This window comes from Anabas testudineus, chromosome 12 (genome assembly GCF_900324465.2).
Source record: "Anabas testudineus chromosome 12, fAnaTes1.2, whole genome shotgun sequence".
NCBI classification, from domain to species: Eukaryota; Metazoa; Chordata; class Actinopteri; order Anabantiformes; family Anabantidae; genus Anabas; species Anabas testudineus.
In genome coordinates, this window is record NC_046621.1 from 9,584,188 (window position 1) to 9,601,571 (window position 17,384).

Sequence of the window (17,384 nt, forward strand, 5' to 3'; positions counted from 1 at the left end):
TGCTGCACAGTTGGAAATAAAACTGCAATATTTGCCTCACTGCAGATAACAAAATACTTCAGAGTTAAAGGTCAGTGACTTACTGGCAAATGATTTCCTGTCTTGAGCCTATTGTGTCATGGCTTTGCTTGGAGCTTTTCCCTCCTATCTATCAGTCAGGACAGGACAGGCTGCTCTGCTGATAAACCTACAGGATTACAGACATACTCCTCTTGCTCTCACTGAGAGACGATTAGCTCCGGCTGGGCTCCGCTGGGAGAGGAACCAGAGCCAGTCCGGCCTCTGGGACACTCTTCAGATAAGTAAGATTGGATGAGGACAGGAAGAGGTTGCTTGATTTGGAGGATTAGGAGACATGTAGAAGAGAGTAGCTTTTCCTCTGATTTGGTGCTGATGTTTGAACAAAAATCCTGGTCAGACTCAACAGATTTAGCATTTGTGTCAGCAACCTTGGAAACATTTTTGCCTAGGACAAATTGCATAGTTTTAACCAATGCTTTTCACAAACATCATTAAAGAAAACTGGTATCTAAAAGCCATAAAATATCTTATTTCATCTGAGACTGGAAAAATATATTATGTAGGCAGATTTTTATCATCACCATAGTGTTTCATACAGTAGCTGCACCAGCACTGTAATTAAAAGAGAAACAAAAAACAAGTAAATGTTGCCACCTAGAGTCAGACGCAGGAACTGAATGTGGAAATATGATTTTACTGCTTTGAGTCAAGTTTTCAAAAAACTTTTTTTTTTTAATCTTTTGTCAAACAACTCATTATAATATTTGCAAAAGAATTTAGGTCAGTCAAACAATACAAACAAAAACACAACTGGTCCACACCTCCTTACTAAACACAGCCACGCCAAAAAGTCTCCACACACAAAAACCCTTAGAAGAAAAGAAAAAAAAACTCAGATATTAATTATGAGCTTAACTTTTAAAATATGTGTTCAGTAACACCAAGGCACTGTTTATTCCTGCAATTAATAAATAAGTTATGGATGTTAAAAAATGACTACTCCCAGGTTAACAGTGAAGGAAACAACAGGGCTCAGGAGGCAGAGAATGAAGCGTGAACAAAAATGTTTTCCCTTAAAAACAGTGTTTACAATCCTGTAATTCTTCCCTTAGAGGAACATGTAAACCTGCAATTATTAAATTAAAGAATAAAATCAACTTTCTACTATCACGATTATTTAAATTTAAGGCATTTGTTTAATTTAGGACTAGCAGTAATTATAGTTCATATATATATATATAACCAATAAAACTGCAGCATTAATTAATTCCTCTGTGCACAGATCTGCCACTGTTCCACTTTCACCTTTATCTCTTAGCTGTCCGTTATGTTCTCTGGCTGCTGTCCAGGCTTACTATGACTTTTCAAAAGTAGTGGACATCAAAAGGAAAATGAAAGTAACTGGGGGCAAATCACAAAACATAGCCATAGTGTAAACATCTTTCACTTGACCACCCCCTCAAAAAATGACAAGTGGTAGAGAATGAAAACTACTATACTCCTGACTGAACACATTTCAACACAGTTAAGACTAATTTTACTGAGTAATACTTATTTAATAACAGTGTTTACAATCCTGTAATTCTTCCCTTAGAGGAACATGTAAACCTGCAATTATTAAATTAAAGAATAAAATCAACTTTCTACTATCACGATTATTTAAATTTAAGGCATTTGTTTAATTTAGGACTAGCAGTAATTATAGTTCATATATAGTAATAAGGCATAATCAAAGTTGTAAATACCACATTAAAAAGAAAACAGTTCTTAAAAACAAGCAAACAAAAAAAAAGCCTCTGAAAACTGGACTTATCTGACCCACAACACACTGACGTGGGCCGCTCCAGTAATGTCCAGGGACATCAAACAGTGTAGTCCAGCTCTGCATTCAGATTTGTGTAAAGCTCGTAGATGGCGTCTACAGTGGCGGTGTAATTAACCAGGAACTGACGCACGTTTGCCAGACAGTCCTCGTCTTTCACTTCCTCTCCCTTTGACAAGGCCTTGAGGAAGTTTGATCTGTAGGGAGCTGCGATTAGCGCTACCTGTAAAGCATGGAGTGATGATCGTTAGGTGGGGGTGGGTTAACAGACAGGTCTTTGAGCCTTAAATAAAAACACATGCAGGGTGTGAGCAGGTCTCTGGTAGAGAAAATGCACCAGAAACTAGAGCTTCAACTCCTTTTGTTATGTTAGTGTGTCTATATATGTATATTTTCCTCACATTGAAAACCTTTTGTACGACCCAGCCGTGGTATTTCTTCAGTGCCTGCTCATAAGCTTTGGTGACATTGACCCGTATCAGGTTGGGGTTGTTCTCATCTCTGTCTCCATCTGCCAAACTCTGCAGCAGGATCTGTATGAAACGGAGACCCCTGCAGGAGACACTGGGTGTTCAGAAGCTGCAGCTGAGCAGTATGTGAGTTCAACACAGACAAAGTTCAGGGAGTGTTTACCTTTTGAGCCACATTAGGGCTAAAGTTGCTCCAACTTTAGGCCACTCTGCTCCATGGGCTTCACGCTCGGCCTCCAGGATGTCCTGCAAGGTGACGTACTTGGCAGGATCCTTAACATACACTGCTTTAATTGTCTGTAAATATATACAAGGGTTGAGGTTCCATGTGGGGGGTTTCCCCATAAAGTCCCAGTCACATTTATTTATTTAAGTCCTCATTTACCCATGAAAACACACCAGTGCACTAACATACACAGACATTTGTATACTTGCCGCTATGTTGCCAGTGATGTCTGATTTGATGACTGAAAACACTCTGGATCCCAAGCAGTCTGCAAGAGAGACAGACATTTGACAGCAAAGCAATAAAATATGAATGACTTCATCACACATGTCCCCGGCTCCGAGGACGGGGATGAATGCAAACCAGTCTTAACAGAAAGAGGAGGGAGGGGAGGAAATGCAGCGAATGCATAGTTTCGGTGAAGTGACAATGAGTTCCTGTGTCTGTTCAGTGAGTAAACAAAGACTTTCTCTACAGGCTACACGGACACAAGTGAAGTCAGCACATTAACCGCGACGGCGGCGGCGGCGCGCTCGACAAGTCTCCGTGCGTAATGATCCGACTCCAGGTAGACTCACCAAAAAATGGAGGAAGGTGAGAGACAGCCTCCAGGAATAGCCCCGTGTCCACCGACTTGTCAGGAGGCAGCTCTTTGAATTGGTTATCCAGTAAAAGCGACATGGTCCCAGCCGTGTGAGCACCGCGACGACACAGGAGCAGCAGCAGCAGCGAACAGCGAACAGCTCTCTGCTGGCACGAACCCGGAACTAGGCTCTCATTTGACGAGCGCATGAAGCTCCAGCGGCCTGCAGCAGGTGGGACAGCTCTGCATGGGTGGGGGGGCTGTTGGTAAACACGCCTTTATGTGCACAACACAACGCAAACAAACAAACAAACACAATGAGCCGTTTGAGGTATGAAGTATACTTTATTATACTTAAGGCAGGGATAGTTTGGAACCACAGCGGCAGTGGAAGGCGTTACATTACAGGAAACTGAGTGTGAGGGTAGCACCCAGGGGTGGGAGGTAACAGAATACAAGCACTTTTTTATTATTACTCTAACTACTGTAACTGGTTGATTTGCTCCCAAGACCATTTTCAATTTATAACCAATAAAACTGCAGCATTAATTAATTCCTCTGTGCACAGATCTGCCACTGTTCCACTTTCACCTTTATCTCTTAGCTGTCCGTTATGTTCTCTGGCTGCTGTCCAGGCTTACTATGACTTTTCAAAAGTAGTGGACGTCAAAAGGAAAATGAAAGTAACTGGGGGCAAATCACAAGACATAGCCATAGTGTAAACATCTTTCACTTGACCACCCCCTCAAAAAATGACAAGTGGTAGAGAATGAAAACTACTATACTCCTGACTGAACACATTTCAACACAGTTAAGACTCATTTTACTGAGTAATACTTATTTAATAATACTTGTGCATGGTATTCTCACCTCTTTCCACCCCTGGGTCAAACTTATCTGGCTCACAACAACGACTGATACATTAGACCCATGTTCTACAGCAGGCACGTACTTTATCACTGACTGTAAATCACAGGGGTACGTGTTTGATCACCGGCAGCATCTAACACACTGGAGTTACAGCACCACACCAAATAAACAGAGATCACAAGTTGCCTATAATTAACTGCCAGCTGAGACATCCCTAACCTCAGAACAAAAGTTAGCTGTGAGGAACATCATGTTAAACAAAAGTTTATGAAAATAAACACTGCTATTTTGTTAGAGGTATGACATACAGTTTATAAATAGAATAGCATTTGGATTATTCTGATAAAGAATTACATGGATACATACATCTTACATATTTGCATAATGCTAATAAAACTGATTAAAAATGGATTTCACATGGGCCATCGAGGTCGTCTGTGCGACACGTGACTGCCCACACACACACACACACACACACACACACGATCGCGCACACACACACACACACATATATATATATATACATGCACACCGTCAGAAATATGGCTGAAACATTATAGCTCCAAAAATGACTGATCTGAACACATCATTGAGCAGAGTGCAGGGACTGATCTGTGCAATCACCTGTTGGAGCTACTGGATGGAACGAAAGTTTGCACACTCTTGATACTGCCGACCTTCACGTGATGCCGGGTTCAGTGAAGATGGTTTTTATATTCACTGCTAAACAACCACCTGAACTAGAAGCAAGTGACACCACGATCACATCATCACATCCTAAAACACTTAAGAAGGCTAAAGGACAATTAACCAAAGTCACTGGAGTAAACTTAAGCTCATCTGTTCTGATCCTTGTTCTGATGCCAGGTATCCTGCAGACTTTTGGTCCTCTCTGGACAGCAGCTCAGCCGTGCCAGATACCAGATCTCAAGGAGCACAACTGAGGATGTCTGGTGTCTAAGCTGACGTACTAAGAAGAAAAGTAAAATGTAGGAGGCTCAACTGCTTGTTCTTCTAAATGTTTTATACACAAGTACACACAGCATTTCCCCTATTGGAAATTGTGTGGATGAAACTTGTGTCTTTGTGAGGTAAAGAACAGTAACTAATTTTGTCCTATGTCTTTAAAAATGTTTGTTTCTATGTGTGTTACCATGTAAGAAAACAAACATCTACATACTAAAAAACTAAATAAATACGCTTTTGATTCATTCATAGTTTTGCATGATATCTATTTTTTTTTACATATCTTCCAAATGCAAAGGATGAATGTGAATGCTTACAATGACTAATGGGCAAAACACAAACTGGCGTTAACACTGATTAAGCTGAAATCACTGATAAGATCTATTCTGGGTGCATCTGAAATGTCTTTGGGTTTTAGTTGTTGTTTTCTTTGGTTGTCACAGTGACAAGTTGCTTGGCGGCTTTGGCAATGTCATAGGCGCACTGGATGACCTGCTGAGTGACCAGCTGGATGTCCGATGGGCAGGGGTTGTGCTCTGCGGCTTTCTGGCACTCTCCGTGCAGTCGGCTGGCACTCGAAGTGAGCAGACACAGAGAAGCTCGAACAGTCTCCGAGGATGGCCTCTGTGGGGGAAGGTAGGGATGATGGAGACTCGATAAGGGGCCAACATGACAACGTCCATAAATTCATTCAGATCTCATTATGGTCAGTAGGCCCATGGGCGCTTTGTTTGTGAGTAAACATAAAACAAAGTAACCCAATAAACGGTAAACATAAAACTAAGTAATGCAATGAGCAGAGCCCGACCCATCTACACAAGTCATTTTAGATTCCCTCTGGATGTTTTCAAACAAACAACAAATGCCTTAATTACTCAGGGGAGGGACACCAAGCTGTTGTTGGGAGTCATCTTACCTTGGGAAACAGAGCAGCCATCTCTGTCACAGCCATGCAGATCTTTTCAGAGCAAGGCAGAAAGCTGTGTGAGATGGAGACAAAAGGTGGAATGGGCGATCAAACACTCCTGTGCCATATATAGAAATGAGAATACAAAAACAGACACCACACACATTCCTTGTCAGGGACCTCAAAAAGAACAGCCTGGGGTAGTATTCCCTGTGCCAACAGTAAATTACAGTACACTGCACACTTCAGTAAGATATTGTGTACAATGAATTTCTTCTACCTTGCTTGACACAAAGCAGCACACCTAGCCTTTTCTAAGTAATGTGATTTGATCTGTTGCTGGTCTAAATTGGTGACAGCATTTGCAATGTTTGATCTACTGCATATCTACCTGTCTATATTTATTTGATTATGTAACTGCAGTCTTGCAACCTTCCAGGAGACCTCTGATATAACCACTCTAGGTGGGGCAACATTTGCTTAGAGGACATCACAATTGTTGAGGCATCAAAAATAAGATTTAATTTCAGTGACACTGAATAAAATGGATTAACACATCAGCATCAAATCACTTAAATTAAACCTGAGAGCAGTTTGATTTGGCCGAATAACAATATCTCACTTGGTAATTAAATTGTGAGGGTTTTAGTGACATCTTGCAAAGTACTGTTCACTTAATTGTGGATTAAAGAAAAGCTTTCTAAAGCAGTAAGCTTTCCTAAGCATTAAGCCAATGTGTTGAAAAATGTTTTAAAGCATTTGAGACAAAATTGTGACATCTGCTGGCAAAAAGCTAGATCTTACATTTGTATGCAAATAAATTATACATCATAGGAAATGCTTTTTACTTTTGTTACTTTGTTCAATAAAGCTTGTGCATCTACTATTCAAAAACATCGTACATCACTCTGACATGAGTGTGTTATGTAAAGTTTATTTGTGATGGACGTGGTTTTTGTTGTAGTGAAGGGAACCATCTCGCCACATTACTTCTACTTTGAAAAGATGATAGTCTAAGTAACATCACTACGGTTCACAGCTTTGTATTAATACTGCTCCATTAGAGCTGGGTCCTTGATGGCAGACACTATTAATCTCACAGCAATGTGTAATAGTAAAAACACAGGACAGTAATAAAGGGGTAAATACAGGAAACATCAGACTGAGCTCAGTCACTGTGGATTTGGTAGGTCACAGGAGAATATGTGGTCATGTGGTGTTTTGCTTCCTGTCAGCTGCACTGTAAGACACAAGACCTGGCCCCTGCAGAAACAGAGTCTCTTATGGACAAAGACCAGTCTACCTGACTCAAAATCAGTGAAACCTTTGTCTGTGGCCTGGAGTTCTGCTCATTTTCTATATTATGTGATTTTCCTCGAAACCCAGGTCACCATTTAGTGGGCTAGAGTGAATGACACCAGCAGGGCCCTGAGCCTTGGGGATAGCTATAGAAAACCATTGACCTAGAAGCAGCTGAGACAGTGGATGACCAGTTAAAAGGCCAGGCAGAATGACAGAGATGCAGGCGTGGTTGAAATACATGGCCTAAAAAGGGACCACACTGTGGTTTACAGCAAATTACATTATGACAGGATGTGACTTTTTATAATTATTAATTTATTTAATTCATTAATTTTAGATGTATTTTGGGTTTTAGAAATATAATTTGACTCAAGTACCTTTCGTGTTTGGTCTCCTGGGCAGCTCTCTGAAGTTCTTGTATGTTCTTAATAATCTGCTCTGTCTTACAGATGACATCCTCGGTGCAGGGCAGAGTGGCATCTTCTTCACCATCCACCTCTGGTTCTACAGCATCAGCTGTAGTTACAGGGCTGCTGCAAATGCAAGGTAGTCTTTATGACTTTATCATGTACATATGCATAAATATACAATATAAATATAATGCAGAATGCAGATGCTGTCTGTTGTGAAAGTAAATTACTTGATGTTTTATATAATAAATATATATAGTAAACGTAGTTCCATTAAGAATGTTTTTTTTTCTTGATTTGAAGTACACTGACTTTAGGCAGCGTATCATTCACTCTGGTAAAAAAAAAAAAAAATGCAGCTAAATCTTGATAAATCAATTGGCACACATTAAAAACTCCAGAAGTAAATTTGACCCATATAATGTTTATCAGCTCAACAAATCAGCAATGACAATAATCAACAACACATTTACATGAAGGCAAAAGAACAACTAGAATTAGATGACGTGTTCCAGGCTACTGGCTCTGACTCATATGCTTATTTTGCAATGTTAGTCTACGTCAGACAAGTCCTACTGCTGCAATAATAACTTTGTCAGGCACAGTCAGATTAACCAATCAAAGTCTGCTAAACCAATATTAGTCTAGTTTCATACTCTGTCATAATGTGCCCTTGACTCTGCTTTGATGTAATGATCTCTAGTACCAGACATAAAAAGAAAGGTCTTGAAATCTTTAACTTATTTCCAGGGGTTTCTTACTTCATCTATATCCTACCTCTTAACAGCAGTGTGAATTGATAAATGTTGCATGCATTCTATAACTTGAACTCAATAAAATGTTTTTAAAACATTTTCAAATCATTTTCAGTTTCATTTTCAGTCAGTGATATTTTGTACGGGAAATCACAAAGTTAACACACAAAGTTCTTACCCAGTCTCTCCCATGTCAGAGTGGTTGGGCATTGTGTCATAATTGTTCTCCAACATGGTGCTGTGTCCCTCCAGACTACAGCCCTGAAGGGACAAAATTGGATAAGCATCAGTCAGTAAATAACTAGATCTATACAGCAGACTTTTACCAAGACCAAATCAAGGTGCATACATATCAGAATCATGCACTTCTGAAAACAAAGCCATGGCAACACTGTCACACATTTGGTTTTTAAAGCAGATGAAGACAAATGGACAGACCAGATCTCTGTGGTTTAACAATGCATCCAGCAGTGGGTGTGATTAGTAGATGCAAAGAAATCATGACATAAACTGTGAGTTCTCTTTTCAGTGGCTATGACTGATAAGCACTTTGTGACAAGCCTTTCTATCCACTTTCATGAATAGTTCACTCTGCTGTCCGATCATATCAATCAGCCTTCTCTGCTCCAAATTTCATTATCACTTCTGATGGTTACTGGAGCTGAAGCAGCTCCGGTTCAGGCTCTCTGCAGAGAAAGCTGGAGGTGTTCAGATGACTGAAATGTAGCAGAGGCACTGTGGGGTGCATGCAAGCAGGCAGGCAGGCAGGAGGTACTGATAAAAGGCAGTTTAAAAAACACGGGTCAGGAGAGAGAAGACTGTAGGGTCAAGCAGGGGGGAAAGTTTTCACCATCCCCTGGAGCTGCCTCTGAATCGAGGGGAACATCAGTACTTAACCCTTCGAGATCTCTCATCCCACGACCAGGACAGGGAAGAGGGGAAGGTAGGGAGGGAGGAAGCAGCCGTCCCCAAAGGACCCCTCCCAATCTAGAAAGGGGTCAAACCAAGTTGAGCATACTCTATTGAGTTGCAATGAATGAATGAATGATTGATTGAATGAATGAATGAATGAATAACCAACACCAGCCCCAAGCCAGGCATCATTATTTTGTCTTGTAAGGCAATCCAGTAAAGAATAGGCTATTCTGTGCTTACATTGGTTGGAAATGGTTGTAAAATGACTCCGTCCTCATGCCGAGCATTTTCAACTCGGAGGGGGTACTGCCTCAGAGTAGAGCCCGTTTCATACATAGACATGGCGCGACCTCCCCGGGGTTGGTGTCGACCGAAAGGACCCTGGAGGTGTTGCTGTCCGGTGGGAGTCTGCCATCGCAATGTTGTGTTTTCAGTCTGCAGGGAGTTCAACTGTAGAGAAGAAAACGTCTTTCAATTCATCTCTCCCAACAAAAACTCAGCCAGACATCAATAATAGAGTAGAATATGGCTAAGCCTCCAGGTGAGATGCAACTGCTCTCTGTGGAGTTTTTTTTTCACCTCTGGTTTTGTTTCGTTTTAAGGATTCTGCTCACAAGTTTTTCTCACAACAAAGTAAGTTTGTTGAGAAATGCTGACACTGTGTGTTATAGCAACTCTTCAAGTATGATCCCTTGACAAACTTTCCTTAGTAACACAAACAACTCTTTGAACCTGAAAAGCCTGATAGGGAACATGATGTGACCAGCCTCCAGTCAATATTCTTTTGTAAAAACAGAGTCTATCTCTATCACAAAGTACAAAACTACATTATTAGAGGCTAACACATCACATAATAACAGCAGTGTTGGCTATGGTTTGGCTTGTCCTAATATGCCTGTTTGACACATGAATATTTAAAGAGGAGATTAACTTGTGTGTTTGGAAATATCTTAAAATTCCACTGCGTCAGGTATTGCGGTTTGGTGGGTGCAACCATGATGAAAGCCAACTTATGTCAGAAAAAAGCAGTATGGTTAGGAAGAAAATAAACCAGCAGGAGGAGGCAGTACATTGTGTTAACACTACCTGTTAGCCAAGTGTTGAGAGATAGAAACTGGGCTGTGGAGAACTTACACACATCCAAATAAAAAAAGAAATAAAAGCCAGCAAGAAAGACTATCATCTCCAAAAAAGGGTGGGTGCACAGATGACAAACCTTCTGGTGTTTTTTTAACAACATAATTTTCTAGCCATGCAAATTTGGTCTACTCCCAAGAGGACACACCTGACAACAGTTATTCCAGTGTTTAGCAGACAACTGACAGTGAAGAAATTGATTTCATATCATGCTGGAATAATCCTTTGCTCATACACGAACAAGCCTACTCCATGTAAAGTAAAAACTGTAGATACCAAAGTTTGCGCAATTTGCTGAAAATATCTTAACAGAGAAGAACTTCCCCAAAATCACAGCATTTAAAAAAAAGCTATGTGCTATAGGGCTAACCGGAAAGTCTGCTTTTTTGAAATACTAAGAAGTAAAGAACTGAGTGATTTGAAATGCCTGGAACAAAAATATATATAAAGTGGCTGTGGGTTGCCAGTTCATACTATTTGTTATGCTAATACAACAAAAAGAGATCAATAATAACAGCAGTTAAGTGTCAAAGAGAATGTTGATACTATAAATCCTGTGCAACAGATCGCTTACTGTGAATCTTGAAATAAATCTCAAACTATGAGAGTTTACCAAGAAAAACATTCTTGCAAACAAGCAGCAATTCAGTCCCCACTTTACTTATCAAGTACTAACCTTGCTCTGCATCAACCTCAGCTCTTCACTAAGATGACAGTTGACTTTGAGAAGCTGTTGTATTTTGGCTTCTGATGCAGTAAGGGCACTCTTCACTTCCATAAATTCCTGCACTGTGATTGGTCCATCTGAGAGGTCAGAGGACTCTGAGCTCTGTGTGAGAACATGTTACACAGGTTAAATTTGTAGAAAAAGTAAAACAAGATGTTAGAATTTAATATCTTAATAGTATAAAACATTAACCTTGGTCCTTCCATTATCGCAGCTGTCTCCACAAGTGGCCTCTTGTACTGGATCTTCATCAGATGCCACACTGTCATAATCTGGCTGGTCATTGTCCTGGTTCTCACTGTTATGGCGACTGTCTGTTCCCTTCTGAAGGATCAGCTCCACATTCTCTAAAGACAGACCACCAGATCAAAGGATTAGAAGTCAAACATGACCTGCTGCCTCCACACAGCTGTCTAAATGAAACAGCTAAGAAGCACAATTTATTTTACTTTATTGAATCCAAAACTCTGGACTAGTTCTTCATTTCTCTCCCTAACAATGTTTGTGTTAAAAGATGAAAACAGGCTATGGTGTGAATTGCTGTAACTCACTGAATGCAAGGATTTTAATTATTAACACCCAGGTTTACAATCTGCATCTGGCATCTTTTCTGTAAAATCATACGTAACATAAGATAAGATAAACTTTCCTCCTAAACATCCTAATTTAGTTTTACATAACTGAGTTTTGAATGCAAAATTCAATACTGGCCTACTAATACTGGGGTTTTCTGCTTATTGTCAGTCTTTTCCCCTATACTTTGTGTACTTGTTCACAAATACATTTACTGCAAACAAAATAAAACACTAAGCAAATGTAAATTAGCAAGATAATTAAGCAAAACTGAATAGCATATCTTACCTTTGACACTTTCACAGGAATTACCCCACTGCCGTTGCTTAGCATCAGTTAGAATATCAATGACGAGGGTGGCAAATTCATGAGCACTAAATCTAGCCAACTTTTGACGGCCCTGAGAAGACAAAGGTAGAAGTAAAATATAGCAGCACAGTTAAAGTTAGTATTCACACATCAAACTGAGGTTAAAATAGGGGAGAACACCCACCTGGTTTCTAGTAGAAGAGTATTCTGGATTGACCGGCAGAAAAGGTACAACTGTCGTATCAGTTACAAGTGTGCTGTGATTCTGAGTGGTCAACCACACTAAAAAAAACAGAATATAAGTTAATATAATATATAACTGAAATAAATAAATTAATAAATATACACACACACACCAAGATAGAAATCAGACATACAATAGAAAGCATTATATACAGAATCATATTGTTTTACAATTCTTGAAATTTCACCTGCATCTGTTTCTCTTCTGTCAACTTCATCATAAACATCCATGGCAAGTTCTTCAAACTGTCGGTTACTTAGCTGAAAAAATATGAACATACTTTCTGGTTCACTTTGAGAACAGCTAAATAATAGATCATATCTTTGGGACCTCATAGAAAACAAACAAACAAGAAAAATAATGCCTCACCGACTGCAGCTTCTTCTTTGCAGCTTTTGCAAACTCTGACAAGTCCAGACTGCTTTGGACAAAATAAAGAACCAGATAATTATTTCTCTGCTCACAAAACATAGACAAACACAAAAAAGAATAAAAAAAGAAACAAATATACTTACTTATTTCTAATCCATCCAATGCAGCATTGGCAAAATAGGATTGTTATATTGTGATAATAGTAATATAATAAAATCTAATAGTGGTGAAAGTGACTGCAAATTAGAGCACAGCTATTACCTGTCTGCCATCTGTGGAATTATGAAGTGTTGACCATTTCTGTGATCTACACACACACACACACACACACACACACACACACACACACACACACACACACACACACACACACACACACACACACACACACACACACACACACGAAAAACACAACATACGGTAAAAAAAGAAAAAGGGAAACATTTGCATTATCAAATAACGTACAGAAGCTGTATTTTATGTAAATGTTGTACATACCTGGTCTTCTACCACAAAGGTAGAATGTTAATCGGTCAGTGAGTTCATATTGGATCTCCACTAGCCTCTCTGCCAGCTCCTGATGCCCAGCTTGTCTGCACGTTGCCCAAATACAGCAAAATGTTGTTATATATTATAACATAATATTTCGCAAAAGCAACATATAAGCATAAAATATCAATTATGTTTTTTATTTTGTTTTCTTTATGCAAAATAAAAACATGCTTATTTGGTCTTTACACATAACTGATGTGCCATACAGGTGTTATAATATATGTAGTTTGTGAAATATGTGTGCTAATAAGACTTTTATCACTTTTTATATCTTTGTTCCAAGAACTGCTAAAATACTCGAGCTGAGTCAGTAAGCATACCGTTTCACAATGTTTCCTTCCTCTTTTGCTCAGTTAGTCATTCCCCTATTGCATTAGCCAGACTCTGACATACTGCCACTGGGGTCTGTGCCTAGTGTTTATTGTAGTGAAAGGCATGCAAAATATTTCAGCCGTCTCAACTGCTATCCTTTTCCAGTTTCTAACTTAGTTGTTTCTACCTGATTTTCTTAACCTTCTGTCAAACATGATTAGAACGAATATTAGAAACACACATCATTTAAAACTACTCAAGGATGAATATTATTTCCCGTGCACCCACTAGTAAGTTTGACTTCATTATACGTGTAAGTAACGTTTGATACATTAGTATTGTTTCCCAAGCCTAAAACAACACACTTTAATAGAATAAATAAACAGTTAAGCAAGTATTAGACACAGTATAGTATATAACATAGAGTCTGTTTTACCTTGCATAATCAATGGGGGTCTTTCCACTGGAGTCAAGGGCTCCAGGATCAGCTCCATAAACTGCCAACAGTTCTGCTTGTAATATTTGACCTGCTTTCGCTGCTATGTGTAGTGGGGTGTTTCCCTTCTCCTATGTTCCCCCCCAAAAAAGAAAAACATGACTGATGAATCATGACTATGCAAACTAACAGAATGTGTTTTTTGCTTATTCGATTAGACTTACTGGATGGAAGAAGTTGGCCTGTGCTCCCAAAGATAAGAGTCTAAGGCAGGTCTCCAGATTTCCAGTCCGAACACTGGAATGAAGTTGCTGAAATAGAATTGATTGTTTGGAAAATACATACACACAATCTGCTGACTTCTCTAGATAAAGCTCACAAAGACACTGACCTCCTAGAAACATCCTTTGATAAAGCATTACATTATTAAATTTAATCGACATGCCAGGAACATAATGAGAAGGTACACATATTCCATGATATAAATGTATGTATGCATTAAAGACAAACACTCATGCATGCCATTAAAAAAAAAAAAAATACTTTCTTTGCAGTACATTTGGGAACTTTTCTTTCATAAATCACAAAGACTTTGCTGTGTCTTTGAATAAAATGTTACATAAATTGATCTACTACAGATATGCTAATAATCCAGCTTGTGTTACACACATCCAAGGAGAGAGTGAAATACAGTCGGTTGTTGTTTCAGGTATCAAAGTTTGAAAAGTGTAATTAAAAAAAAATCAAACAGCTTATCCAGTGATTAGCTGTTAGAAGTTGCCCCAGTGATATATCACTGCTTTTTAAGTTGCCCTAGTGATAAATCACTGGTTTTTGTTCTGCAATTTTTTAACTGTCTCCAAATGGGAAGTTAGAAAACCAACAACAGAGCAATTTCATACCTTACTGAGGTCTTTTGCAGTTACACTGTCATCCTCCCGGCAAGGCATCCGATGTACATATGCCAACATTTGATATTTGGCCTTGATAAACTCTGTCTTGTTGGGACTGAAAACAACAAAAGATGCTCATATATAAAAACAGGGGTGTCGAAAATCTGCACCATCATTTCCATTTGTGACCACCATGTTCGTTTGAGAAGCAAATCTAAATGTACAGTGTTTGACTTGTGAAAAAGCAATTCCTTCATTACATACTTGAGTCTGAAAGTCAAAAGCAAAAAATAAAAAATAAGGGTAGATAACTTTTTACAAGAGGATCCCTATCTCTGTACTATACCCCTTGCGAATGAAGTGTTTCTGTTCATCCTCACACTCATATGACCAACATAATTATCTCTGTATCTCTGTACAGAGAGAGTACAGTTAGAGTACAGTACAATGGTGACACCAACTACAAAGACTAACTTTGTTTTCAATTAATAAACAAGAAAACTCCAAACCATGTCTTAAAATCAGTATTAACATACACACTTCCTTGTTTTGTAAATAAAGTAGACTAACTAAAGCACTTACAGATGAATACAACACAGGAAACTCTACTAAAATAGCTCTAGGAGGAAATACACATCAGTCAAGGAGCATTTTCAAACCTAGAACTATTCTACAGGAACTAAGTGTACAATAACTTTAAGTAAATGTGTAATTTTGTGTTTGGTTCCCCTGGTGAAAACACAAACTTCACAAAAGGATCTTAAAAAGCTTCTGCAGTAAATATACTCAATAAGATTTCAACTCTTTCGTGGAATTTCTGCCTCCTGTTTGGTGCAATGCGTACTCTGTCTGCATTTGTCTGTTGTCTGGTGATAAAATGCATTTACTCTCAGGATAAGGGTCAGACAGAAAATGGCTGTGTTTATATGTGGCTGACTGTTTATCTTATGAGATATACACCAGACCAACATTATTTATACCTGGCAGTGGATGTGGAAAACTACATCACATCTTTCAGCCCTACGGATTTAGTTTTTTGTTATGTCTTCAGAGTTACAGAACACACAGCTAGATAAAAAAGTTTTCACAATAAAGGAAAATACAGTTCAAACCCTTTAAAATTCTCTTGATTGCATTATCAAGGGAATCAAGGTATCAAAAATGTAGGTTTATATCAAATGGCAACCAGGCATATCAAAATCAGGATTGTCACATAAAACTTCTTAAAAGCACTTACTGGACTCTGTCCTGGGGGTTTGCTTTGCGCTTCCCACTCACTGAAGAGGAAGGATCTAGAAGGCTATGCTCCCATATGGAATTAGCTCCATTTCCATACAAGGTCTGGACCATCTGAACAATTAACCATAAGAAAGTTCACCTGATCAATTAACATTAGGTATCTCTAATGACTTGATGATTAATTTTCATGACTGCATTATTTACCACTCTTAGGATTTCAACACTGAAACCATTTGCATCTGTATTTATGGTGTCTGTGTGGGTCGTGTCCCTGACTTTTCACCTGTAACTGGGTGGGTGGCCACGAAGAATGAGTCAGATGTCGGACCTGAGAGCTGTGTCGCCCCAGACCTCGATGGATGCTGCAGCACTCATCGCAGACTAACACACCCCTGTTAACAGAGGCCCAGCGTGGCTCTGGAATAAGATGTAAAATGTGCTATTTAACGTATGATCTTAATGCCAAATATTGAATCATCACTCAAAGCCTCGGGCTAAAGCAACGTTATATAATGTTAAGGTCGAGTCTAGCCAGACCAGCTAGACACCCACAGATAACTCCACAATATCTTCAACACACCAATGCAACCAGGCGTGCTGTGCGACAACACTTCTCCTTATCAATGAGTTTGCAACTTTGATAATTAAGCTAACGTTAACCCAACATAAAAGTTAGTCCGGCGTCATTGCTAGCTATTTCTGTTAAAAAAAAAAAAACATTTCACTCAGTTTTTAAAAGCATACAAGTTAATGCATCAACCCAGATCTAATGATATCTTAACAAAATGTTCCAACAAAAAGAACATTATCGAGCAATATAATGAACCCTATAGCTAAGTATAGTTTTACATAAAGATATAGTTATCGCCGTCTAGCGACGTTAACCAGTCTTGGTTAGCTAGCTAATTGAGCGCAAGTTCCAGCAGGAGCTAGCGGGTTAGCTAGTCAGCTAACGTTAACGCTAAGCTAGCTGCCTTGACAACCTACCCGGAGCACTGCAATCAGCGCAGACCTCTCTGCTTCGTACGCGCTTTGACATCCCGTGATGGAAATCGACTGAGTCCAGAGGAGACAAACGTTTGTCAGATACGTTCCGGCACTGCTAGACAAAGATAACACAGAGCACACCGCCCCGGTAGATTGTGTTTAAGTTAACGCTTCCACAAGGCAAAGCAAATGCCCGTTTGCCCCCCTCCCTACTGTTGAACAAAGCGGTGTCTCATTCCAACACTCACGCCGCCTCCTCCGTGCCTCCTTGTCTGCTTCCTTCCTTCCTTGTCTTGCGTCCTATGCAACCGCTAATTGCGGCCCTGCGTGGTGGGTGCTGGATGTTGTGTGCTTTT

The 17,384-nt window shown here is 39.4% G+C and overlaps 2 protein-coding genes across 7 annotated transcripts; both read right to left on the reverse strand.

The window, feature by feature from the left end:
* Window positions 1-1,261: 1,261 nt before the first annotated feature.
* LOC113158305 (glycolipid transfer protein-like) lies at window positions 1,262-3,353 on the reverse strand. Its single transcript, XM_026354109.1, has 5 exons — window positions 3,118-3,353; window positions 2,749-2,807; window positions 2,477-2,610; window positions 2,245-2,395; window positions 1,262-2,066 (listed from the first exon to the last, which is right to left on the reverse strand). The coding sequence occupies exons 1-5, from the start codon at window positions 3,329-3,331 to the stop codon at window positions 1,884-1,886; spliced, it is 741 nt and encodes a 246-aa protein (XP_026209894.1). The 5' UTR covers window positions 3,332-3,353; the 3' UTR covers window positions 1,262-1,883.
* A 94-nt stretch (window positions 3,354-3,447) lies between these two features.
* Window positions 3,448-17,253, reverse strand: git2b (G protein-coupled receptor kinase interacting ArfGAP 2b). 6 transcript variants are annotated; one of them, XM_026354103.1, is made up of 21 exons: window positions 17,029-17,253; window positions 16,325-16,458; window positions 16,040-16,152; window positions 14,812-14,917; window positions 14,134-14,220; window positions 13,910-14,040; window positions 13,108-13,202; window positions 12,871-12,916; window positions 12,753-12,758; window positions 12,607-12,658; window positions 12,425-12,497; window positions 12,178-12,275; window positions 11,973-12,084; window positions 11,304-11,458; window positions 11,061-11,213; window positions 9,488-9,697; window positions 9,230-9,319; window positions 8,511-8,593; window positions 7,545-7,697; window positions 5,875-5,938; window positions 3,448-5,582 (listed from the first exon to the last, which is right to left on the reverse strand). In XM_026354103.1, the coding sequence occupies exons 1-21, from the start codon at window positions 17,078-17,080 to the stop codon at window positions 5,373-5,375; spliced, it is 2,223 nt and encodes a 740-aa protein (XP_026209888.1). In that variant the 5' UTR covers window positions 17,081-17,253; the 3' UTR covers window positions 3,448-5,372. The 6 variants fall into 6 exon arrangements, with proteins under 6 accessions (XP_026209888.1, XP_026209887.1, XP_026209886.1 ...); XM_026354102.1 differs by having other exon boundaries at window positions 7,545-7,700; window positions 12,607-12,655; window positions 17,029-17,252; XM_026354101.1 differs by having other exon boundaries at window positions 7,545-7,700; window positions 17,029-17,252.
* Between the last annotated feature and the right edge of the window lie 131 nt (window positions 17,254-17,384).